This window comes from Saccostrea echinata, unplaced genomic scaffold, assembly GCF_033153115.1.
Source record: "Saccostrea echinata isolate AGI-Se365-2 ecotype Australia unplaced genomic scaffold, CSIRO_AGI_Sech_v1 ptg000054l, whole genome shotgun sequence".
Taxonomy (NCBI): Eukaryota; Metazoa; Mollusca; class Bivalvia; order Ostreida; family Ostreidae; genus Saccostrea; species Saccostrea echinata.
The window spans coordinates 5897459-5924333 of record NW_026889803.1 but is presented as its reverse complement, the minus strand read 5'-3'; the positions used below and the strand labels follow the sequence as shown (position 1 = coordinate 5924333).

The 26875-nt window shown below is 36.7% G+C and overlaps 1 protein-coding gene across 1 annotated transcript; it reads right to left on the bottom strand.

Annotated features, from left to right (window-relative positions):
* On the bottom strand, window positions 1-15344 carry LOC133172398 (sodium-dependent proline transporter-like). Its single transcript, XM_061307275.1, has 14 exons — window positions 15099-15344; window positions 5096-5291; window positions 4570-4701; window positions 3861-4176; window positions 3555-3687; window positions 3206-3340; window positions 2903-3006; window positions 2683-2813; window positions 2405-2517; window positions 2019-2150; window positions 1575-1674; window positions 1352-1452; window positions 769-936; window positions 1-274 (listed from the first exon to the last, which is right to left on the bottom strand). The coding sequence occupies exons 1-14, from the start codon at window positions 15342-15344 to the stop codon at window positions 140-142; spliced, it is 2142 nt and encodes a 713-aa protein (XP_061163259.1). The 3' UTR covers window positions 1-139.
* Between the last annotated feature and the right edge of the window lie 11531 nt (window positions 15345-26875).

Below are 26875 nucleotides of genomic sequence, written 5' to 3'. Positions count from 1 at the left end.
TAAAGTTATCTTTTATTAATAAGATTATAGCTGCTTTAATAAATATTTATAAAATGCCACACAATATTAAAATTTCTATATTTCCTTTGCATCAGCTTGACTGCAGAGCAATAAATATATTCTAAAATACATTATAATTTTAATTATCTCCCAGTAGATTCACTTTGATTCTGTTTATTAGTCCACCCTTATATTCATACATTTTGTACGTCTGCCAGTGACGTTTACTGTTAGGTCCCCAGCTGGAATCCGGACGAGCAAGAGTCTTTATCCTCTGCAATAGAAGATGGTGTAATATATACTAAAACAAAAAGCAAACGATATTATAATATTTTGGTGTACTGGTATGGTCATCTAAATTCCGTCACCGTACATAACCCCTTATCCAGATGTCATAAAAATTTTGATTAATGGATAATTTGTCATCATAATTATGGGTGTGAAATTGTTCAAGATAGTTTTCAAAACGTTAAGAAGGGAAAAAATTCAAAATAGATAGATTTCGTATACATGTGCATTTTTTTGGCTCGCCCCTAAATGTAATAATGTTGATGAAAAGTCTACCATACATGTCCGTACGTAATTGATCTTTCCTCTTCACCCAGACCTTAAGGTGGTGCCAAAAACTTAGAAACAAGAGCAAGCAACAGAATTCTAGGATCAAATTCTTCTTATCCTTCGATTTAAGATAATGTACATTGCATACAGTAAATCTGGATTATACGTGTACATTGCATCCATTATTCTCAACTTTGAATTACATGATACCTTAGTGAATGGTCCCTTGGATCGAAGGAGTTGCCAAATCATCAGTACTGGTATTGGTAACAGAGGGAGTATGGCGAAAAACTGACCGATTCCAATGGCGAATTCTGGATACGTATAACTAGCTGAGTTTGGTGGGGCATACATAATCATTGACATCAGAAATAGCACCTTCAAAGACAGAAAAGTAATCTTTTATATTTCTTTCTGTTAATTAGGAGAAAAAATAATTCATAAAAAGCCTTACATTGGGCACACACTTTAAATCACTTTTTTCTATTGATACTTTCAAAGAACAAGTGATAGTTCCAAAGATTAATTATATGGACAGAATTATAAAAAAAAAATACGTACTGGTATGTAGTAAGCATTAACAAAAGTTCTTAAGAGCTTCATTGAAGTTCACTGTATACTCAGTTAAGCATGTTTGCAATTTCTGGGTAGTCTCACCAGGACTTACGGAATTTTCGTGTTCCTACAAATCTGAAACTGAAATTTTCTCCCAATACTCTGGCTTCGTTATTAAAGTTTACTAACATGTCCCTCAACACAACAAAATGAATTCTTTTTATTAATATCATCTTACCAACATAAATAATGGTGTAACTATACACCAACTTATCCTCATGGGGAGGGGGACACGTCTTCCTATCATCAGCTCTACGTCTCGACTGAAGCGCTCTGCACCTGTAACCATTAGCATTGATGTATCAAAATTTCTGTTACAACCCTGAAATGGTTAAAATCATATTTCAATTCAAATTCATTTATGCACTGTATAAAGTTTGTATCAACGTTCTTTTCCTTACCATAGACCCATGCAATAACGACACATTCTAAGAATGAACCAAACATAATGCAGAAAGTGGAAGCGTACCAGTCTATCAGCTGGAAAATGAATATTCCTCCCTAGACATAAAATAGAAAGTGATATTTAGTATATTTCGAGTGTTCTTACACTATACGTATGTTTACGAAATTTGTAAGACAAACAAAAAGCGAGAAAATTACGATGTTTGAAGCCTTTTCGTATTTCCTTTTTACTATTGAATGCACTGTAAGATAACTTATTGTCGTGGGAACAAAATTCTTGATTTTAGGAAAAACATTGGTTCCTGGGAATGTGATTTCCTGGTCACCGAAAATTACAACCCCCCATCAGTGAATTTAGAGTGCATGTATATGTATATGAAAATGCTATAAAGATGTCTTGATAATACAAACTAAAACGCTTTTATTATATTAAAATTTACATTAGTTGTGAAAGGAATTCCCAGCAAAAAGAGAACGACACACAAAATGGCCGTTGTCTGGACTTTTCTCGAATTCAACTGCTTAGGGAATATGTCCGCTAGCCCACTAGCAACAGTTTCAAACATTCCGAACTGAAAATGAAGGTTTATAAAAATAAGCAATATGAATTTAAACAAAAACATATATATATATATATATATATATATATATATATATATATATATATATATATATATATATATATATATATATATATATATATATATATACACACATTTCCCTTGAAGAAATTCTTACTTTCATGGATTTCATTTTGTAAAAAAAAAATCATGGGGGGAACGGTTCCCCGTGATATAAATAGAGATTGATAATAGTATTTACTTACCTGGCTGTCAACTCCGACAGTAATCAACATGAGGAAAAACAGGACCCCCCACAGATGTGGCATCGGGAGTTTTGTTAAGGCTTCTGGGTATGCTATAAACACCAGTCCAGGTCCTGACAAAATATAATACACATGTACTTACTTACACAGCAGTCAGGATCATTTATCTCACATATATATATATATATATATATATATATATATATATATATATATATATATATATATATATATATATATATATATATATATATATATATATATATATAAAATATTACCTGTGGCTGATTTTGAAATTTCTTCCATTGTCATGTCGACATTGTGAGCCATAAATCCCAAAATAGAGAAGACAACAAAGCCAGCGTAGAAGCTTGTCAGACCATCAGCCAACGTACCATACCAGGCATCCCTGTTAAAAATCGACAAACAAATCAGAAAAGTCAATGTTTTTATATAGATCGAATCTTTGTTCATTTATTATACGCATGATATACTCACTTCATGCACTTGTTGTTAAACTTATTGAAACTTGACATTGTGATGAGTCCTCCCCAAGCAGGACCAAGAGAAAAGAAAACTTGCATTCCCGCCTCAACCCACACCTTCAAACGAAATAAATCTTTAAAAAATACCCAAGATATCAAAATACTAATACAAGTAGTTTAAGCCATTTGGCTAGAACGTATGAGAATTGTCTAGTTAACCGTGGACAACGTATTTTAATGAAAAATGATGAGTGCTCTTCGCTAAAATGTTCAGCAATTTTTTATCGTACACATTCACATTTCGTAAAATGCTTACTTGAAAGTTTAAAACTTTGGAAAAATCTGGTTTCAAATAGAAAAGTACTCCATCTATAGCTCCATCAAGCGTCAGGCCACGGATGAGAATAATTGTCAACAGTATGTATGGAAAAGTTACTGTCACGTACACAACCTTAAATAAATTGCATATAGCAAACTTGAAAGAAAATTATCCGAATTATTCCTGAAAGATTCCAATGTATTTGAAGAAAAAAGTCTTCGTATCATGTAGTTCAGATAACTGTTGTGTTGATTTAAGATATAATTTATGGAATTTAACTTAAAACCCATTACAGTTTACAAGAATGTATGAATAATGCAAGCATAAATCAACACTACAAGTGTACCTTTCCAACTGAATGTACACCTTTGAGAAGGCATACAAACGTCAATAGCCAAGAAGCAAACAGAACTAAAACGAGGTGCCATTGAACCAAACCAGGATACTCTATGCCTTCAGAACGCCTAAGGACATTATACCTAAAAGTTATGGGAAAATTTCAAATTATAACTATTCAGTTCTAAATGGCGTATACAATTTATAAAAAAAAAATTACGTGATAGTTTTGGTGCCGTGACCAGGATCTCTTTCGGTTTGCAATACAATCTTCTCTGAAACATGAAATAAATTAATCTTCTTAATAGAAACATACTCCCAGAATTCATACGCTGCAGTGTTATAAGTCAAATTCTGACTGACATAGGACACGTTGGATGAGTAGAGGGATTCGTTTTGACTTATAATAACAGCTGCTACCAAAGACTGGTTCATCAGTGGAAGAGAGTTGTTTAAACTTGATCTATCCTTGAGGCTGACAATACACTTTTCTGTGTTCCACCAGTTATCACATGTGGCCCATGGGATATTTGGAAAGAATGAATGGACAAAGTAATAGATAACCCAAGCAATGACCGTATTGTAGTACCACGAGACCACTAAGGAGATTATCATCATGAGCCATCCGAGTCCTAAAACACCACATACAGAATAAGCAAATATTGAAAGCCTTCAATATCTTATCATAATTCTTAAGAATAAATATTTCTTAAGATGCAAATGTGATTCAATGTCTTGAACATCTTTCATTTCGATAAAAAAAAAATCCATTGTACGAAGCTGAAATAAAAAAAATCAGATGAATTCCAAAAAGAAATTATCATCATTTTTTTTAAAATTAGAATACTTTGAAATAATTAGCATTCATTATGCGGTTAACTGAACAAACAGGTTATATCACATCTGTGTATCTATATGTCAGATTTCAATTATTAATACCTTTGTCTTCGTTTATAAAGACTTAATCCATCTTTTTTTAAAAAATAATATTCATAAAAAAGGTGCACAGTATTTTATGGTATTACCTGTAAATAAGGGAGAAATAGACCACACTACCACTGGACTTTTCCCAGCAAACTGTCCCAGAGAAACTTCCAAGAAGTAAAGAGGAACTCCACAGAAAAATAACAGGACAAAGAAAGGGACCAAGAAAGCACCTGTAGAATGTATATCTCAACATTCGATTTATTTTTCTATGAAATGTTTGGGTCTTTCGCAAATTAAGATATTTTTTACCATTCTTTTCAATATACCATGTTAAAAAGCACAATAATCCCAACTCTGATATTTTCAGAAGCCTTCTTGCCCTGCTCACAACATCTGAGAATGATAATGGCCTGGTTCGTTATCTTCACATTTCAATGTCAAGTTTAATTGGCACTAATCATTCCCTCATAAAAGCTGAAATAATTTATACTTTCTGTCCATGCATATATTTAGCTTTTTCACGGATCATTGCACAAATTCATTTAGCCCATTTTATTCAAGTCCTATTCAATTAACATTAATATTACAAATCTTTTTCAATTCTACAACATATAAAACACCTACCTCCTCCGTTTCGCATACAAAGATATGGAAATCTCCAGATATTACCCAGTCCAACGCTGTAACCAAATAAAGATAAAAGGTATTCTATTTTTCGATTCCATACCGGCCGATCCTGGGGACTAGAATTGTCAGATTCCGATTCTAAAAGCGAAGACGGATTGTCTTCTACATCCATTGTGACGCAGAGTTCTTTGGTCTAGTGTACAAAAAGGAGTGTTTATTTTAAAAATTATTAATTAAGTATATTACAATGTATACTAAAAATAACAATAATTTCCAAAAAAGTTCGAAACTACATATTTTACTTTTAAATGAGGTCAAAATACTGATATAATAAAATATGTTTTATTCGTTTACAAGTGGATATCTATATGTGAAACCCAATCCCAAGGCAAACTGCTACATGGTTTCAAAGTCGTACTTGATTTTTTTTTCTCATTATGATATTGATCTGACAATTTCATTGCGTTCTACTTTGAATCGCCAAATATAAAGCATCGCATAAAATTTGAATATTATGACAAGGATAAAGATGTGATTAGAGCATATTATTTAATTCAACTCAGAAATTGAGGAAGAATAGCTTTTTAGAGGAATTTATAAACTAAATTTACCATTAACTATAACAATATTGTTTATCAAAATTAAATCGATGTACTAAATTACAGTGTATGTATATTGATATCGTTCACATATATGCCAATTTTTATTGAAATACATGTATGAGTATTTGCTGATTTGCCAATTTCTCTAATTCTTGTCAATTTGATAATAGAAACGTTGCACTCTTAAATAAATAAATGATATCATCAATTTAATTAATTTTAATTGAAGTGAGCAATACTTCAATTCATACGCGAATTGGCTGAATTACTGCCATCTTCAAGTGAATTACTGTACACATCAATTCAATTAATTAATGATATTTATGATAATTGAATTACTGCTCTCTTCAAGTGAATTAAAATATCATTAACAATTCTTCTAGAAAAAGGAACTATTTTTAAATTTGCGACATCTCCAGTTAGATAAATTGAATGAAGATCTCTTCAATCAAATTATTGTTCTCCCTAAAAGAATTGAAGTGCGCATTAATTCCTACATCAAAATCGTTGTAAGACAACTAAAGATAAAAAGATCAACAAATCGTTTATACCGATGCATGAATCAATTTTTGCTTTCAAAAGCAATAATTCCACCACATTGTTGAGCTCAACTGAGCTCAACTGAATTGATGATCGAGAAAACAAATGGAAATCAATTCAGCATTGCTCTGATCAACTGAATTGCGCGCACACCATGTCTTGCATTTCTCTCTCCCTCCCTCTCTCTTTCTCTCTTTAATTCTTGTTAAACCTCAGTCACAATTCCAAAAAGGACCAACGGCCGACGGTTTTTGAGGCAAAAAATAGGATTCTTCGGGCGACAGTCGGCTGTTCATCGGTCGTTGTCTTGCCCGATTTTGACCTCTTTTTTCGTCGACCGACCAATTTTGTGTCTGTCGGGCCATGTTTTTTTTTTTTTTTAAATATTTTTTTCCTATTTTTTTCTGCGTCGGTGGCCGATTCCTTAAAATGAAGCAGTCATTGAACAGTCCATCGACTAACCTTCGATCATCGTCCGACCATCGGCAGAGAGTTCGTTAAGTCGGTCGTCGGTCTGTCGACATTTAGGAATTGGGTTTTCGTAAATATCGCCCGACGGTGAAAATCAAACTGTGGCTTAACGAATGATGATCGGTGACTGTTCGCCGACATAGAATTATTTAATTTTTGAAAATTATGGGTGTTCCTAGGAATTAATGTGACTGCTCCGCGTCGCCCAATCATGTTTTTCAGCCGACGATACGAGAAAAATTTGGTCGCCCGACCTTCGGCTTAAATGTGACCTAGGCATTACTCAAAAGTATCAGTCACATTATCCAGCGATGGGGTATACGATGGGCAACCGATGCGTTTTTTGATAAAAATGGTGCGGTTGCCGGCCGGACACCCATATGGTAATCGGACGGTGACAGAGGCCATCGGGCGAATCGGTGGGGGTCATCGGGAGAAAATTAGTTGTAGTGAAAAATCAGTGATGTCTCCACCGATGCCCCACATCGCTCCTCATCGGCAACCCATCATTAACACATCTTTCAAGGATTGGCCGATGTATGGCCGAGCATCCTCCAGTTCCGTTGAATCTGAGGTCATCGGGGGTGAGTGGTGGGCAACAGACATCGACCGATCATCTGTCGATGTTCGACCAAACATTGGCCCATAATCGACTGATGCACGAATGATGTTCACCAATGTATGAGCGTCACCGGCCGAGCTTTGTAGGATGGTCAGTGAAAACTACATGTATCCGATGTCCGGCCGGTAATCGGTGCCACGCCGGTCAAAAATGATTCCCTCTGGAGTCACTCGCCATACGATCATCGGCGGGGGTATGCCTATCGCTGTGTAAGATGTTGAGGACTACTTGGCCGATGAGGACCGATGTTGGGGCATCGTTCACACCACCGATTACCACCGGTCTACGGCCACCGGCCGGGAAATCTGACTGAGGCTTAACTCTCGCAAATAATTAAGTCTTCATTGTTCCCATGGGTTCCATTGATGCGTGCAACAATTCATTGGTATTGATGAGAGCAATAACTGAATTAATGCACGCATAATTATTAGATAAATATAAATTGTTTAATTTTAAAAAGTTCAAGTACAGTTTCTGTGAACTATGCATACCATTATATTATCGAGTTTGATGCAGAGGTAGGGCTATAGTAACTGCTAGGTATGTATTTCTTAATTTTTTTTATTTAAAATGGTGCACATGAGGATAATAAAACAAACTGAAAGATAGACACAACCAAATGTGTTGCTTTGTTGTTTAGCAAGGTACCTTACAAGAAATCGTTCGTGTGGTCATAATTTTTTCGAAACAACTTGCTCTGTTGTTAAAATCAGGCAACTGCATGCATATATGGAACTTCCTTATATGAAGATTTTAATGTTTTAAGCATGTTTCAGCTCTTTAATTACTTTCCTTTCAAGGTGCACTTTGAAACAAAATCAGGGATGGACACAATTAAAATGTTTTTATTGATGGAAAAAATACACAGATAACACAATTTTTCATTGCAAAGTAATGAAATATGCATTGTGACTGAATGTATCATTACTTAACGTTTATTCAAGAGTATTTACTTCCACTGAATTAACTTTTCAATTTTTGTCATTTTAATTTAGATGTATTCACTATCTGAACCAAAATAAAGAAGTAGAACATATAAATACGTGAGATACAAGGCATTGAAAATATGGCGGGAAACCAGACTTCTTGGGATTTTTCATAGACAATGAATGGCATATTTCCTTTTCTGAAAACTTATAATCTGGAATTAAACTTCTCTTTAAAAAATGTTAGAAGACTATCAAAAACTATCAAAACTACAAAGAATCAAAATGCGAATTGATAATAGGGGGTTAGTGGGCAAAAAAAATATGCATGTTTTGATGGATAAAATCAGAGGGGTTCCGTGAAAATTGTTGAGCAGTAGCTCTTACACCAGTGAAACATTCAATAATACAATATTTAACGCACTTAACCCTACTTTATATGCTTATTTATGCAGACATAAATATAAACCATAAAACCACGCCTTTTTGTGTTTGTTAGTACAGGAATTACCATCGTAGCTATTGCGGGAAAAAATACATAACCCGCTTTCGTTACTGTTAATGTATATTTTCTGCAACAGCTGCAACATTAATTCCCACACTAATAACCAACGAAATCATTTTATTAAAGATGATGCTGGCAAAGAAACTTTAATATGGCTGCCACTTACAGTATTCTGCGCGTTCGAAAATTTTGATGAAATTAAAAAAAATAATTATATAAAACAATTATTGTTTAAAGCAAAAAAAAAAAATGTAATTTTGAGAAACGTTAAAAATTTATTTTGCTTTACTCTGTGTAGCAAAAACGCTCGTGACATACCGGTATATCCAAACCTCCAATGCTGTCTTCGAAGTCTATCCCAGCTTTCTTTGCATAATTCGAATACTTTAACTTGCAGTTGCCCTCTTTGCAATGGTTCATATAAAATCATTGGAAAGTATGGCTTAGCACAGATGCTTTTGTGTAAGATTTCATAAGAGAGATTTACGACTCTCTACTTAATGATGAATTTGGTAGATACAAACCAGAAATCGCAGTTCTCATGTGTCAAGATTGTTTAAATAAACTGGCGTAAGAGTGGTCATAAAACAGAGAGAAAAAAATGGATCAAAAGATAATTGTGTTGTAACTTCGGATGCACATGTAATAGAATACAACGACCTGAAATTCATGCTATATATTACTGTATGGTTTATCTATAGCCAAAATTTAAGTCAGATAATTTCATTTTGATGTAAATTAGCAATGCATAATTTAAATTTGGGGATGACAAATGAACCTTCAATCAAAATGAAAATATATACATTTCTCGCATATATTTAATTGCATTGAATTTTGCAAACTTGAAGTAAAAAAAAAATATAGAAATTTTATCTTACCATAGTGTTGACTCAATTTTTCGATTTAAGTAGGGACACATTAAAATCCGGGTTTACACAACCTTTATATAACCTGTAAAATGAATTGACGTACACATCATATCCTTTACAATTGGCTAAATCGTCCGACAAGTGTCAAACCCTTGTTTATGGTGGTTTAACGTGGACAAAAATCCTGTCAGAATCTAGATTTGTTTGGAAAAAAATAGATTACTTTCTAAAACTTCTATAAGCTTATGAAGAAGAAAATAAACTGCTGCTGTTCTCACGCAAAAACCAATACATGTACATCATAAAAAAATATTTTTACCAACATATTTTGACAATATACTCTCCTTTGTTGGATCTAGAAGAGGGGTTCGAACCCCCTTTTGATTTTTGTTAAAATAAGAGTTTAAATACAGAGAATTAAAGAAAGAATTGTGTTAGCAATAATGGAATTCTGGGTCGATGGGACATACGTACTTGTTCTACAGTTTGCAAGATCAGTGTTTTTGTATTGTTTTTGGTTTTGGATTTTTTGAATTACTCTATTTATATACCCATAAAATAGTATTTGGAACCTATCAATAATAAAATTTAAAGATATAAATTCTAGAATTTTCTCTCACACTCTTTGTTACAAATTCACCGATTCATAGATAAAATACATGCACTGGGCTTGTAGCGGGCAAACAAACATTGTACTCCTCAGGTGTCTAAATCATCGTATTGACCTCAAAATCCAGCAAAAATTGTATAGTATTATTTTGGAATTTTCAATTCTATTTTAGGTGCAGTGTAGAAAAAATAAAGGGGATATATATATATATATATATATATATATATATATATATATATATATATATATATATATATATATATATATATATATATATATATATATAGGATTGAATTTGAAAAAGGGTGCATTATAAGGAAAAAAATTGACAACTTACCTGAAAACAAATTTTTTACTAGCCCCCTCCCCCCCCCCAACCCCGGCCAAAAAATAAGAAAAGAATTCCCCCAACTAAAAATTTTATTTGGTGGGATGTTAGGGTCCATAAACGAGGGGAGGGGGGAGTTTTCATTGAAAATTTTTATCCTTAAAATTCAAGGTAGTCCGATCCTCAGGTTCGGAAAATCGGGAGTTGATTAATTGAAAATGTTCACAAAAATGTCTCTGAATTCTGAAAGTATAATGTGTATTTACCTATGGTATTTCTTCAAAGTTCATCATTATAGTTGATCATATTATATAGATGAAATTATCAAATCTCAAAAATATTTTCAGGAAATGCGAATAAAAGCACCCATTGTCAATTTTCTAATTAAAAATCGATCAAGAAAATATATTTATTTTAGGTATCCAGGCATTTGGAGAAAATTGCATGTTTTTTTTTTTTTTTATATATAATTACTAGAGGAAATCCCGCGCAAGCGCGGGGAATTGAATTTATACCACTACCGACAGAAAATATATTGTAGTTCTCTACTGACAGCCTACAGGCTTATAGCAGGAACAAATACTTTGCTCAAATCCCGCAGGAAGTAGATTTACCTATCCACCCCAACCTCCGTTTTTGTGTTTGTTTTATTTTATTATTATTTTTTTAAACTTGAAAATCATTAATTGACGTTTATTGTGAAACCTGTTATACCATGTTATGGATATTGTACTTCAGATGCTCTTATTTCATTTCCGTCAAGGATAAAAGCAACGAATATGCACATTTTTATAATAAATTGATTGGGGGGGGGGGGGGGGGGGTTAAAAATTCACAGGTACTTGGGTCTTGGTTTATAAATATGTTTGTACCTTATTGATATGTAAAAATGTATTTTACTTTTTTACCTATCAATAATAGGTACATACATATTTATAAACCAAGAACCAAGTACCTGTGTAAAAATTAGCTTTTAACGCCCTATGAATAGGCTGAGTATTTGATACAAAAGACTAAGCTGCAATAATGTAGCTCTCTCCGATTTTTATTTTTTTATTATTATTTTTTTTATTTTTTATTTATTTTTTTTTTTTGGATCTGATATTTTCTGGCCTCTCTCTCTCTCTGCCCCCCGCCCCTTTCAAAAAAGGAGAGGGCTACATTATTGCAGCTATAAAAGATTGTATTCAGAAATTAACTGTGCATTGATTAAAGCGGAAAATATTACATCTTTAATTGTATTTGAACAATACCTTTTTCATTAATTTTCTCTTTTCATGTAAGCAAGTTTATTACGAAGAACAAATTGTATTTCGGGTTCGTTGCCACGATTGCTCTCAGTAAGGAATATATACAAATTTTACCGATAGATTTATTAGGAAAACCTACTACATACATGTATATGTAATAGTCTTTCGACATATAATCATATTCACAACTTAGAGTGTTATCAGTGATTTACCATTATTTCAATTATGACCATTTACACAAAAGCTTTTTTATGGTCATGTAGCTATAATCGCCTCGTTTTTTTCTTAACATCGGGCTCGATGCTATATGATGTTCTAGAAGCTTCCGTCAATATGAAGATCGGTGAATGACAAAAATATTTTGCACATTTCCCTTTTTAATCGGTTATCACAGCTTATTTCTTTTATATAATTTAAATCGAGTTTTGATTGAATAATTCAGTGATGACGTTTTCTGTAATAAATAAACGATTGCTTGTTGTCAGTTTCATTAAAAATTGCCAGTAACTTAGATCCGCCAACCGGAAACGCCACCTTACTCACGTTTTAGCTATTTCATGGCTGTTTATAGAAAATGAAAGTAGACTTTTAATTTAATGTACGATACTTACTATGCGAGTGAAATCTAAATATAGTTTACGGACATCAGCTTGTATCTAGTGTATTGTTAGAGGAGTAAGTAAGAACTCTGGTGCACCCGTTTCGGAGTTTATTTGCAAAATTTATTAATTTATAAGTATAGATACACTACATTAGTTCTTCTATTGACTTCAATTGTAATACAATATATAGTGTAAAAAACTTCAGCTATCATTGCAAGACATCACAGGTCACTTCTAATTTCATATCATGAGTAACTATCATGCTAATAAACATTGGTTTCTAAGGCTAGATTAGGAAAAGTCAATTTTTCTAAAAAGGTATTTTATGAGGTACAAATGTCAACTTTTTACAAGACCATTTCTAAGACTTCAAAGAACTTTGATTCTTATTGAGATGCATGAAATGAAAATTTCAAGCTTTATGTTGAGACTCCTTTAATTAAATGATAATTTTAAGAGTTATCATTCCTCGCTGAGGAGCGGATATCTTTAAATTAAATCTTTACATTATCAAAAGGTGGGGAGAGGGACAGGCCTCCCGCAACTTCCCCCTCACCCAAGAATCAATGTGCCTTATTGTTATCTTCATATGAGTGAACTCAGGTGCAAGTGAAACAACTTTCCAAAACTATTTGTATCAATTTGGAATTTCCCAATCTATTTTTAGTCTAATGTGGAGAAAAATAAATCCTTATATTCACCTGGAAGGTCACGTGCAGGTGAATTTAACGTGCTATTTTTCTACATTGTTGGATCTCAATTAATCAGAGAGAAATGAATTATTCAATCATACAATAAAATTGTTTTAACCTTAAAACTTTTCTGATTATGTACAGAAATTTATCAAAAGTAATATAATTAAGGCTGTCCAAAGATAGTTTTATGTTTAACGTTACCCGCGAGAGTAGATTTCGGAGAAATTTGCAATTCCGAAGAAAAAAAACAAAAAACAGATCGGTATTTTCCTAAGTTTGTATTCCGGTTTGCTTTGATTTTAGCAACTAAAGATGCATTTAATATGAATAGACAACATATGGGTCCTTTAAGAGGTATATTTAAGATGAGTCCATCATTTATACTGACAGATTTACTAAAAATTATTAAATTATTATTAAAAATTAAACATGTAATAAGCCTACATGATGCACGGATGTTAACAGTATTTTTATTCATGGGTAAATATTGATTTGTTTGAAATTTTTGTTTAATCTTTTCTCCCTCTCTCGCAGGTTTTGAAGTTTTCAGGTGACGTTAAACATAGAATTAATTTCAGCCAGCCTAATTGTAATCATATACAATCATGGTTACTTTTATGTAATTATAAATTTAATTTATTACATTTTAAAAATCGTGTATCATTAATTTAATCGATTACAAAATTATAAAGACCAATGTAACTGTAATTTAATCAATTGATTTTTTTTTAAAGTAACCGGACTCATGTCTGATCCCCACTTTCAGCTAGAACATATATGGTCTATAGCTTTCGTTTACTGGAAAACAGGAGGTAAAGGGAGTTTTGCTTTTGATCCAGTTAGTTTAACTCTTCTCCAAATTCATAATACTGTGAGATCTTTATATGCTAGCAACCAAACGATAGTAACAACATAATGCCCGAGATCATAGAGCATGACAGATAGATGTCTAACATAACTTTTTTTTGCGTCGTCAGTACTTCCTTTCGCCACCGAAGTTGAATTCCAAAAATTGCATTTTTTTTTTGTATTTCAACCCAAAGGAAATTAAAACTTGATAAATTTATTGAACATGCTCTAATGGCATCAATTGATTAAAAAAATGTGTGTTCATGTTCATGGGAGGAACTCCAATGTTACTGGCTTTGTCATTTATTAAATAATGTACAATTCATTATTTCTGCTTCGAATTCTTGTCTGATCTCATTGGACATAAACTCTACGGTACTCCAATATCGTCATGTCCGACAAAGAATTTTGCTATATTCTCAGAGGAAGCGTGCTAACCGCTATTCAGATTATATACAAATATCTCGGTCATATCCAATTTTATTTCTTAAAACACATTATTTACCAAAGATATCCAACCAACAGCCACATATTCTCATACCATTTTCAAAACCAACCTTAGTTTCAATTTATGAATATTTTATACTACTTTTATATGCTTACCATATTCTACGCCTTGGTAACAGCATTCATCCGGTATGACACCCTACTCCAAGCCTGGTTACAACAATGTTCCGAAAATCCTTGATTCAGAATTATTAAAATTAGCAAGTCCTCCGAAAAATGGGAATGGATGCGAAGGTCCCAAAAATAAAGTTTGTTGAGTGCTCCAGCAAATAAATTACATTGTGATCAATGCAATTTCCTATCTATATAAATGTCAGGTTAATGATATTATTTTATTATTGGGAACAGCTAATTTTACATTAGGGGCCATGAACAAGTGTTTGAAGTTTGAAACAGATACCTTCCAAACTTAAAAAGTATGACAGAAGAGGAACGGGGCCAACTGTCTAAACAGCGAAAATCGATATCTTTAAAGGGTTTTTATCACGTATTTAAATTTCTTTAAAATGAAACGCTATTACATTCTTGAAACATATAATTGTCGTTAAATTATGAAATAATTTTGAAAATGATAGTAATAAATGGGCCTTGGTACTTCTCAGTGAGCTTTGGAGACAGTCCTACTGGAACTTTGTGAACCTTGAGTAACACTTTGTCAAAGAGTTTAAAATCAGGAATTTTCGAATGTTGATCAAATCTCTCTTTAGATTTCTCTTGGCTCTTTTTTATGTTTTCAGAGGCAATTTGTTGAGTAATTTTGATGTTTTGAATTAAATCTTGCATCTGAGAATTTGCATTGTTTCCTAGGGGTTTGTCTTTGGGGATAGCATTGACATCAAAGGGTAAATTCATTTCAACTCCAAATGCCATGTAGTAGGGAGAATAACCAGTTGACTGTGTTGATGGAGAATTTCTCAAGGCCATTAAAATACCAGGAAGTTTGGATGGCTAGTTGCTTTGGTTTTTGTCTGAATAAGCTCGAAAACACTGAATGAGTGTGCTGTTGGTTCTCTCAACCTGGCTGTTTGTTTTGGGATGATAGCTAGAAGTGAGAAAATGTTTGATTTCAAAGATATCACGTAGAGATGATATGAGATTGTTCATGAAAGATTTCCCACGATCAGAGACAAGATATTTTGGGCAGCTAAAACGAGAGAAAATGTTCTCAAAAAGACACCTAGCCACATCAGTGCTCTCTTGAGTTTTCATTGGAAATGCTTCTACCCATTTGGAAAAGGAATCGACAACAAGCAAGACATATTGGTAACCTTCTTTAGTCTTGTGTAACTTCAGGAAGTCCATGTGCCATCTCTCAAAACGACCAACGATAGGAAGAGGTGTTAAAGGAGGGTTTCGAGCATGAGTGTCCCTTTTGATGCGTTGACAGGTATCACAAGAGTGGATATAATCATAGATGTCCTGGTGCATACGAGGACAGTGGTATTTGGATTTCATGGCGGCCATGACTTTCTCAATACCAAGGTGGGCTCCTCCTGCACTGTTATCGTGATAGGCTTTGAGGGCATCTAATCTTAATATTCTTGGCAGGGCTACTTGTTGAATCCATTTGTTGTTCATTGGTGAGGTAGATTTTACTCGTCTTTGAAACCACATCATTGCAGAGGTCGAAGTACTTGGAAGTCTGTATGACCTTGATTTGAGTTTTTTTCATCATCTGGTAAGGTACCATCTTTTAAGTAAGCATAAATATCCCTGAAATCAGGACATTTCTGTTGGAGACTTGACAGATTTGAGAGAGTTGAAAGATCTGGATGTTGAAAGTTGCCAACTTCAATATCTGATTCTATACTACAAATGTCAGGGGAGTCTACATTGAAAAGACTAACCAGTGTCAGCTCAGAAGGACTGCTTAAACAATGTAAGTCAGAGGGTGATGTTTCAGATGTAATGACAGTAGTCTCTTTTTGAGGAAAGATTTGAGAGGAAAAAGTTGATTCAGCTGGTGTTACAGAACATACATTGTTTTCCTCTGTCTTGTCTATATGGGTGTTGTACTCTCTTCTGCTCAATGCGTCCGCAACTTCGTTGTTTTTGCCAGGCCTATGCATGATATCAAATTGATATCCTTGGAATTCCATAGCCCAACGTGCTAGGCGTCCTGTGGATCGTTTTTGGTCCATGACATACTTCAAGGCTTTGTGGTCTGTGTAGATTGTGAATTTCTTATCAGACAGATAGATGCGGTAAGATCTTTTACCTTCAAGTACAGCAAGCATTCCTTGTTCAGAAGTGGACCATTTTCTTTCTGCCTCAGAAAGACTCCTACCACCATAGGCAATAACATGTTCCTTATTTTTGTCGTCCAACTGACCAAGAACATAACCAATAGCAGAGGAAGAGGCATCACAAGTCAGTATGAAATTTTTGTTGAGATTTGGATAAGCTAAGATAGGAGAAGAGACCAAAGATTGTTTGAGGGAATCAAAGGATCCTTGACAATCTGCTGTCCATTGAAATGGAACATCTTTTCTGAGTAGGTTATTGAGAGGAGAAGTAATTTTTGAATAGTCTTTGCCAAATTGGCGGTAATAGTTGCAGAGGCCAAGAAAGGATCGTACACATCTTTTTGCTTTTTGGGTACTGGAAAAGTTCTGACTACTTGTGTTTTTTCTGGATTTGTTCTGATACCATGTTTTGAAATAATGTGACCAAGGTATTTGATTTCTTTAGCAGCAAAGTCACATTTACTAGGTTTCAGCTTCAAATTTGCTTGGCGTAAATGAGTAAAGACCTGCTCTAAATGGGTCAAATGATGGCATTCGCTTGTATTCATAGATGCCATTCTGAGTAATAAAAGGAGCTTTATGACGAGAATCTGGATGCATACCTATTTGAAGGAAAGCGCTGTGGTGATCAAGACTTGTGAAAAACTGGGCTCTACTTTGACCAATGGTATCAAAGACACACTCTAAACGAGGTAAAGGGAAGGACATTGGTTTTGTAATTTTCTTGAGACGCCTAAAATCTGTAACAAGTTGGAATTCACCTGAAGCTTTCTTAACAAGTAGACATGGGGAGTGCCAATCACTATTTGATTCTTGAATGATGTCATTTTTAACCAGTCTTTAACTTGTCTATTTATATCTTTGTGATTTGCAGGTGTTGTGCGGTAAAAAGGCATTTTGACAGGTTTGGCATTGGGCTGTGTCTCAATTTTGTGCATGTAGGTGTTGCATATGCCAAGTTCATGGTACCCTGTTGCAAAAATATCTCTGATTTGTGCAAAAATTGTGTCAGTGTTTGTTTTTGCTGTGCATTTAGATCAGATTTGCTGAGATCAAAAGAGATGTCAGGTGATTGCTGTGTAAAATTTGAATGAGAATGCTGTTGTGTTTGAACCACATGAATAGGTCCAATGTTGCATGTTGATGAAGATGGTGTGTCATCAAAGTTGAATACAGCATTTTGGTCAAATTCTGATGCACTAGCAAGAATCTTATCATTTGGTAAATGAACGGTTTGAGTAGTTGGATTTAGCACCTTTAAGACGGAATGTCCATTCTTAATTTTGACTAAGCATTTAGCACCTGAAATATGCAAGTTTTGAATTTCAGGTAAAGGTTCTAATAGCATTTCTTCACTTGAAAACCTTCGGGACACATTGACAGACAAAATGTTTTCAGAATTTGGTGGCAATTTGTTGATTTTGCCACTCTGACAATGCCACTATTGGACTGCAACAAACAAACATTAACAGAACTGTCATAAAAAGATAAAGTATCGTTTGCCAAATTGATGGTAACCTTGTGTTGTTTCATAAAATCTATACCCACAATTAAAGAATGTGGAAGTCTGTCCACAACATGAACTGAAAAGTTAAATGTAGCACCTTTAGTGAAATTTAATGGTAGTTCAATTTTTCATAGCACTTTTAATTGTCCACCTACTCCATTTACAAACTGAAAATCTGGGTTTTGTAGCACATTGTTAGCATAAGAAGTTTTGTTCAAAAATGTAGAACTAATGACTGTAATTGAAGCACCTGTATCAACAAGAGCATTTGTTTTAGCACCATTAATAAATACTGGGACAGTGTTTTTTGTCATATTTGTAGCTAAATTGATTTCAGCAACTTTACAATTTTCGAGGCGCCTATCCATCTCTGGAATAGGCATGAGTCCCTTTTGTTGAGTTGAAAAAGCATAAAAAAAATTGACTGTCAGGATTGTTAAAACAGACATTGTCAAAATGATTTTTACCAGAACAAATATTACATTGATGACCCATTGCAAAACAAACTCTATAAAAACAGTTTAAACCACATTTAAAACACTTACGAGGGCCTGACTGTCCTCTAAACTCGGGTGCGTCTTGTCTGTACTGCTGCCTTGGGGCTCCTTGGGGCTGGAACTGGGGTCGCATTGGCCTAGTGTTACCACGCGGAGTAAACGGTCTGTATTGTTTGTATGCATTGGATTGTCCATGATTTTAAGTCCCATTATTCACATGGTTGTAACTATCCGAACGAGGATTAAACTGTTTGTTTTTTCGATACTCTTTGTCTCTAGACCATGTTGAAGGGGGCTCTGGATTTCTGTCCTTTAGTTCATTTTCTCCTTTGAATGCTAACACAGTGGATTCTATCTGTTTTGAGAGTTTTGATAGTAAGCGGTCTTCCATACCTTCTGTTGATGCGAGAACTGTTGAGTCCGACTTTCTCATCTGAATTGTTGATTCAGCACGCTTGGAAAGAGTTCATCAAAACTTGTGGGATCTTTATCTAGAACTTTTTTTGATAAGTCCGGCTTTAATCCTTTGGCTATAAGATTAACTAATAGCTGTTGAGGAATCTCAATCACAAGCCATTGCTGAATCCTTGATATATATTCTTCAGCAGACTCATCAATAAGCTGTTGAACATTTAAAAAAGTCTAAACTATAGGCATTCTGTTTCCCAAATCTTGACAAAAATGCCGTTTTTAGAAGACGGAGAGTGGCTTTGGAGTTCTGAGGTAAGGCTAAAAACCACTGTTGTGCGATGTCTGTTAAATGGAACACGATTCGGCTGAGAATTTGATTTTCAGAGAAGGAGTGCAAAGTACACACTGGATAAATAACATCCACCATTGTGATGCAGTTATATTTCCTCTGCGTCCAGAAAATTTTGGCAACTGGGAGGACTCAGGGCCTTTTATGAATGTTTGTGCCATGTTTATTTGAGGAGTAGGGGTTGATGACACAATACTTGGAATTGGGGCTGAGGCACTCACAGTGGAAGTCCTGATGGATGCAATGCTTGAGGTAGTTGTTCTTCTTGTTGTACTGGAAATTGAACTTAATCCAGAACTTGAAGTGACTGTGGTGTTTGTTGCTGAGGTTGTCGTAGCTGTAGCCATGATTGTATCACTGAGGTTTTCAGTTTGATTTTCACTCTCAGTACTAGCTGAGCGAAGATTGTAAGTGAGGTACTTACTGGTACTCATGAGGTCCGGGATCTTTGAATTCTACCCGGATTCTCCACCACTTTTCACACATTAAATTTGTCACACTGGAATAAATTCCTTCGTGATACTGAATGGTGAATTCGGGGAATTAACTCTGGGAGTGCTGCAAATGCCAATCGGCTTCTACAGGAATATCTAATTGGAAAAAGGGAAACAAAGTCCGATTTAACACAAATAGATCTTTATTGATAGAGCTCTAGGTAGAAAGCGATTTATAGACATGAGAACATATAATTTAAACAAAACATTGACAAATTAATCACGGAATCTAGTTGAGAACGATGTAATTAGCATGAATAAGTAGTTATACAATGAGTAACGCTTATTATACAGATACACCGATGGGCGGAGCCAGCAAAAACTGTGCCGTGTCAATAAATTATTGAACACTAAGGCGATTTCAACATTTTAAATTACATGTATATTAAATCTGAATAACAGAATTAAATGGGCTTTGTTATATATAAAGACAAAATTTCTGTCAATGAAATAAAGGTCTTTCACATAAATTACAGTGCACATGTATTCCAAAATACGAAATGTGCTTACGGAACTCTGCAAATATTCGATTCACCGCTAAGAGAAATCAAGGTCTTGACATGAATTCCACAGATAAATGTCTTAAAATACCACACCTATTGTAAGTAATATATAGAGTACCTTTTAACGAGTGTATCTTCAGATATCAGACGAGGGGGCTTGTCCCCCGAGTCTGATATCTGAAGATGCACGTGTTAAAAGGTACTCTATATATTTTGTATCATTGTTCTCAGGTATTGAGCTACCCATGATCTATCACATTCACGTTAATAGCACTTAATCAACTACCTATTCAAATGCACTGAATTAGCCATGATCTATCAAAATTTCATCATACCATTTTATATAACCAATGAAAAAAGAGCACGTGATTCGAAAAGTATAGCGCGCTGTGTTTCTTGAACTTTCTACCTCGTCCATTCATATTCTGAACGCCATGGCCTGGATAACGGTTGTGATTTTATGCTTTCGCAATTCTTATTCACATGGAAACCGAAATTATGAAGGAAAATTCTTTAGATCAGTTAGGAAACCAGATGCAGGTTGAAGATTCTTTGGGAAGTATGACGTTTGATCTACCGGAACTAAAAATTGAACCTATTATGGGTTTCGATATAGGAGATATTTTAGACACGATGGCGTTAATTTCACCAGTCCTGAGGTCGACACGAAGACGAAAAATGAAAGGTTTGTACAAGTGTCCGATTATGAAATTCAGCGTTTGATAGACTCTCAAAGATATCCTCGTAACGTTCAAGCTAAGGAGTGCGGCACGGGAAAATGTCCACTTATACCGAGATGAACAGCGGATTCTCTAAATTACTGGATGCAGCGATCTGTGTTGGAATTAGAAAACAAGGAATATCCACCTCGCTCCTTGTACTACATTGTGTGTGGTTTGTTCAAGTTTATGAGAGACGAAAACATTCATTGATAAAAATGTGCTTGTGTGAATTTCGTTTTGGATTTAATTAAGGAATGTTTTTAAGTTTTGTGTGAGTTATTGGTGTGTAAATCACACAGACTCGTCACGTAGGCATATTTCATGAAGCGCGCTAGGCCTACGTGCAAGTCGGTGTGATTTACAAACCAATAATTCACACTATGCTTAAAAACATTCCTTATTTTTACATTTTACACGTTTAAATGCACCAATTATATACTCAATATTTGAATTTCTTGCTGCCCTATATGTTACATTTTTATTAATATATTAACGTCTCTGTAGCCTCATTGTGACGTCACTTTAGCGCGAGTTTTACTGTTTATATTTCCACGAGTGAGTATATACACAAAAATGACTTTCAAATCAATTTCACAGTTGGCTTAGTAGAAAAACACAGCAAATGTAAATATAAAAAAATTGACGTGCAAAATTTAGAATTTTTTGTGTAGACCTAAGGAAAGATATACCTTCACTATGTTTATATGTGCTTGTATTTTGCTCATAAAGTCAGCTACTTTGTTTTTGTATCATTGCTGCGGTGTTTTTCCTTTGATGTCCACAGTGTTTTTATTTTTGATACACCATGACTAACTGTGCTCTAACAACCATGCTCTATCAAGATAGAACACGCCAGGGTAATGATGCAACAATTCCAATGACCCTTGACCTTACATTGATAAAAAAAGAGAATATAAACAAAGTAGCTGACTTTATAAGCAAAATACAAGCACATATAAACATAGTGACCTTTCTATAGGTCTACATAAAAAATTCTAAATTTTGCACGTCAATTTTTTAATCCAAAACGAAATTCACACAAGCACATTTTCATAAATGAATGTTTTCGTCTCTCATAAACCTGAAGCGTAACAAACCACACACAGGGAGCGAGTATTCCTTGTTTTTTAATTCCAACACAAATCGCTGCATCCAGTAATTTAGAGAATCGCTGTTCATCTCGGTCAAAAGTGGACATTTTCCCGTGACGCACGCCACTCCTTAGCTTTCAAGAACGTAACGAGTGTTAGGATATTTTTTGTGAGTCTATCAAACGCTGAATTTCATAATCAGACACTTGTACAAACCTTTCATTTTTCGTCTTCGTGTCGACCTCAGGAATGGTGAAATTAACGCACTCAACTCAGTCTCCATCATGTCTATAATATCTCCTATATTGAAATCCATAATAGGTTCAATTTTTAGTTCCGGTAGATCAAACGTCATGCTTCCCAAAGAATCTTCAACCTGTTTCCTAACTAGGAATTTTCCTTCATAATTCCAATTTCCGTGTCTATAAGAATTGCAAAAGCATAAAATCACAACCGTCATCCATGGCGTTCAGAATATGAATGGACAAGGCAGAAAGTTCAAGAAATACAGCGCGCTATACTTTTCGAATCACGTGCTCTTTTTTCATTGGTTATATAAAATGGTATGATGAAATTTTGATAGATCATAGCTAATTCAGTGCATGAGAATATGTAGTTGAATTACGTACTATTAACGTGAAATCGATAGATCATGGGTAGCTCAATACCTGAGAACAATGATACAAAACATATAGAGTACCTTTTAACTCGTGCATCTTCAGATATCAGACTCGGGGGACAAGCCCCCTCGTCTGATATCTGAAGATACACTCGTTAAAAGGTACTCTATATATTACATATTCTTTTTCTTTATCAATGTAAGGTCAAGGGTCATTGGAATTGTTGCATCATTACCCTGAGGCCTGTTCAACAGAGCGAGCGCTCGCGAACATTTCTGTTGGAGGTATAAGGAATTTTGGCGAGCGCTAGCGAACGTTCGCTCGTTGAACAGGCCTCTGGTGTGTTCTATCGTGATAGAGCATGGTTGTTAGAGCACAGTTAGTCATGGTGTATCAAAAATAAAAACATAGTGGACATCAAAGGAAAAAACACCGCAGCAATGATACAATAGAGCGTTTTAGCAGGACATACCATCTTTGCTATGTTCTTTGCTCAACTAGAATAAAATTCAGCTGCACTGCATCCATAGATGAAGAGTTATTGACCCTGACACAGCGGTTTATTTTTTTCATGCGACAGCTCTCGAATATGTCAAATGATCAACGGGTATCTTTTTTCTTGATTTTTTATTAACACTTGAATTTCCCTTCTTCAACTTCAAATTTTTCATCCTTGATTTCCAAAGGTTTTTTTATGAACTTCTTTAACAATCCGTGTTTATATTAAGTTGGAGAGCTGCAATCCGACGTCCTATGATAGTATCTCATGAACACACACATAAAATGTGCACATATTAAAAATACTGTAGTATCTGTGCGACTGTCCCGTGGTACGACCTACTGATGATGCTACGTCAGATGGCGGGACAGTCGCACGGACCTCTTTCACCGCCAAGATGTCAGGCACACCAGACGTGGTACAGAGACGGTGAGTCAGCACGGGCCAGAACCCACGACAGAGTATATTTGTATATAGTTGTTAATAAAGATTATAAGTACCACCCTCGGTAGTTACTTTACTGGCGCCCAACTCGCGGGGCCCGGTGCTAGATTCCCGCACTGCTGTCAGTTTGTTTTTTTTTTCTCGGCATTGTTTTTAGCCGCCGTTTTTGGTGCTGAGAGCACGTGTGATATTTGCAAAATTTTTGTGATACAATATTATTTTGAATCAACTGGAATCAATTTGTGTATATATTTATTGCAAGTGATTTAGTGATTTTGTAGACTGTGATTCATTTGAAAATTATTTTGTACTATTTTATTATGGGTATGTCCCTGGAGGAAGCCGTGTCGGCTTTAGGTCTGGGTAGTGACCCGGCTGTCACGCGGTCAGACAATATCACCCCTCACACTCCGGGTAGGGTGGGGGGATACCCCGGGGAGGGGGGTTATTCACCATACGCTTATAGCGGGAGTGAGCATTTTGCCTCCTGTCACACACCTTTTGCTCAGCCAATGTCAGGCCACATGGGAGGGGGGTTGCCCCTGGGGGGTCCCTCTACACCTATGCCCGGCCTGCACTCGGGCATCCCCTGTGGGGAGGGTAGTGTATTACATGGAAAGTCAGGAAAAGAGGTAAGGTTTGCCCAGCCTCAATTTGGCTCACCAGGGATGATGTCAAGTGATTCCGTGGTGTCCTCTCTAGGTAGCCTGTGTAGGTGTAGCTCACCTGGTAGCACTGTGGGTTGTACCCACCCTAAACAAGAATATAGTGAGGCCCCTTCAAATTCAGGGTTAGAGCATCCATATTCTTTAGGGCATGTGCATTCAGTTAGTAGCCACCCTGTCCTTGTGGAAGACACAGCTAACCTGGGGAGCCCTGCTACTATGGGTTATAGACCAAGCCGCTTGGGTGAGGTTGTACCACACCCACTTGACCCCGCCCTTCTGTCCCATACACAGTGTGTTAGTCAGCAACCTGAGAGGCCTGTGAGGCCCGCACAACTCACCCCGAGTATGATCGTCAACATGTGAGGTCCGTAGATCCTCTAGGGCTCACCTGGGACCCTGCACACATACAGAGCCAACCTAGACTAGCAGATTTTGGTGCGCCCTCTCTCCCTGGGGATGATTTGCAACCCCGGAGCTCAATGCCACGCACTATATCTGCCCCAGCCCCAGTAAATGTTGGAGTGTCCCCAGCGCTGGTTCAGTCACAAGCAAATGGTAACCTAGTCTCTTGGCCTTTAGACACTGGTGTGACTGCTGCCAGACCCCAACCTACATCATTGTATGCTAGTTCCACAAGCACACCTTACCATGCGCCCCAATCAGTGTACATCAATCCTGAGGGTAGGCATGCCCAATCCCCAGTACCCGACCTCGCCCAGTCTCTGTTGTATCGAGGCGAGAGTACTCCAGCCACACTCCATGGTATGGCTATGCCCAGTGCACTACAGCACCATAGTGTTCCTGTGTCAATGACTTGTAGTCCTGCCCATCCCGATACCCCAGCCTGTCATTTTGGAAGGGAGGGGGAGAAGATAGCACATGTTCAACCTAACATGTATGGGGCAGCCCATCCGGGACACTATGCTAGTCAGTCAGTCCCGGCTAACCAGGCTTGCAACTTCAGTACACCAGTACATTATGGCTCACTTGGTTACCAGGGCACCACACCATACCCAGTTAGGACAGCCACTGGGGGTAAGCCCCGGTATAAGGACCTTAGGTATGATGGTAAGACCAGCTGGAAGGCATTTTTGCACAAGTTCGTTAGGTTATCTCGCAGCCAATTGTGGACAGAGGAGGAGCAGCACGACCAGTTTTGTTTTTCCCTTGAAGGGGCAGCCAGTGAATACTACACCTTGCTGTTAGAAACCAGTAGCCAGCTCCGCCTAGGTGAGATCTTGCAGAGATTTGAGAAGCGTTTTGGCTCCTCTGCCCCCGATCTCACTCATCAACTCAACTTCCAGGCTGCCAATCAGAATCAGGAGAGTCACTTCGTCAGTGGGCAGACAGGGTGCTGACCTTGGCGACGCGAGCCTTCCCTTGTGTGCCGGACTTGCACACACACGCCATACCTAGGCTGTGTTATGGAGCCGAGGACCGAGACACTGGCCTCTACGCACTCGACGGGCATCCCAGGACCATGGATGAAGCCGTGGAGCGAATGCAGTACTACCTGCACTCCCAGCTACATAGGCCTAAGACCAAGAAAGAGCTGCGGAAGTTGATCTCCGATGAGGACGCCGAACAGGACATCCCGGGATGGTAAATGTTGCTGCTGGGGAGGAGCTGGAAGCCCTCCAGAGCAGAATGGAAAAGCTGGAACAAGCTGTTAAGCAAACAGGATCTGCCCCCCTCCCTAAACCCCAGTGGACTGGTACCCTGCCACCCAGATTGGCAGAGCGAGACCCGAAGCCCACTGTGTGTTTTAAGTGTGTAGAGGTGGGGCATTTCCGTAGAGATTGCCCAAGCTGCTGGGAAGTTAGTAGCTACTGATGGGCTGCGGGGCGGAGCCCGGATGAAGGGACCCCTTGGTGAGAAGTATTGTAGGTCCGAGTCCCAGGAGAGGGGACCAAAGAATGGAAGGCCTGGATCCCAGGGAGGGCCCTCCCAGGCAGTTCGATTTATGAACCCAGGGCAGTCCCCAGAGAGGACAGACTCGGAGAGTAAGGAGCAGGGGGCTAGTCAACCCCCCTTCTGTATGCGGCATAGGTGCAAGTGGCGCAGATTGAGGGTCCGCTTTGAGAGGCCCCAATCGCCAGAGCTATTCTCAGCTGAGGAGGAAGAGGCATCCTTGGACGAGGAAGTGGGGAAGCTTGTGGCCCCCCACTCCACTCCGGAACCACTTGGACCAGCTCGGGATAGGACTAGGAAGTTCCAGGGCTTTGGGAGGACCAAGCCTGGTGGCTCTGGTCAGAGGTCACCAGAGGTTGAGGGGAATGAGCCCACCATACCTATTGGATAGCTGCGTCCATCTACAGGGTTTTCTGTTAGTTTACTTGTGCAAGGCACA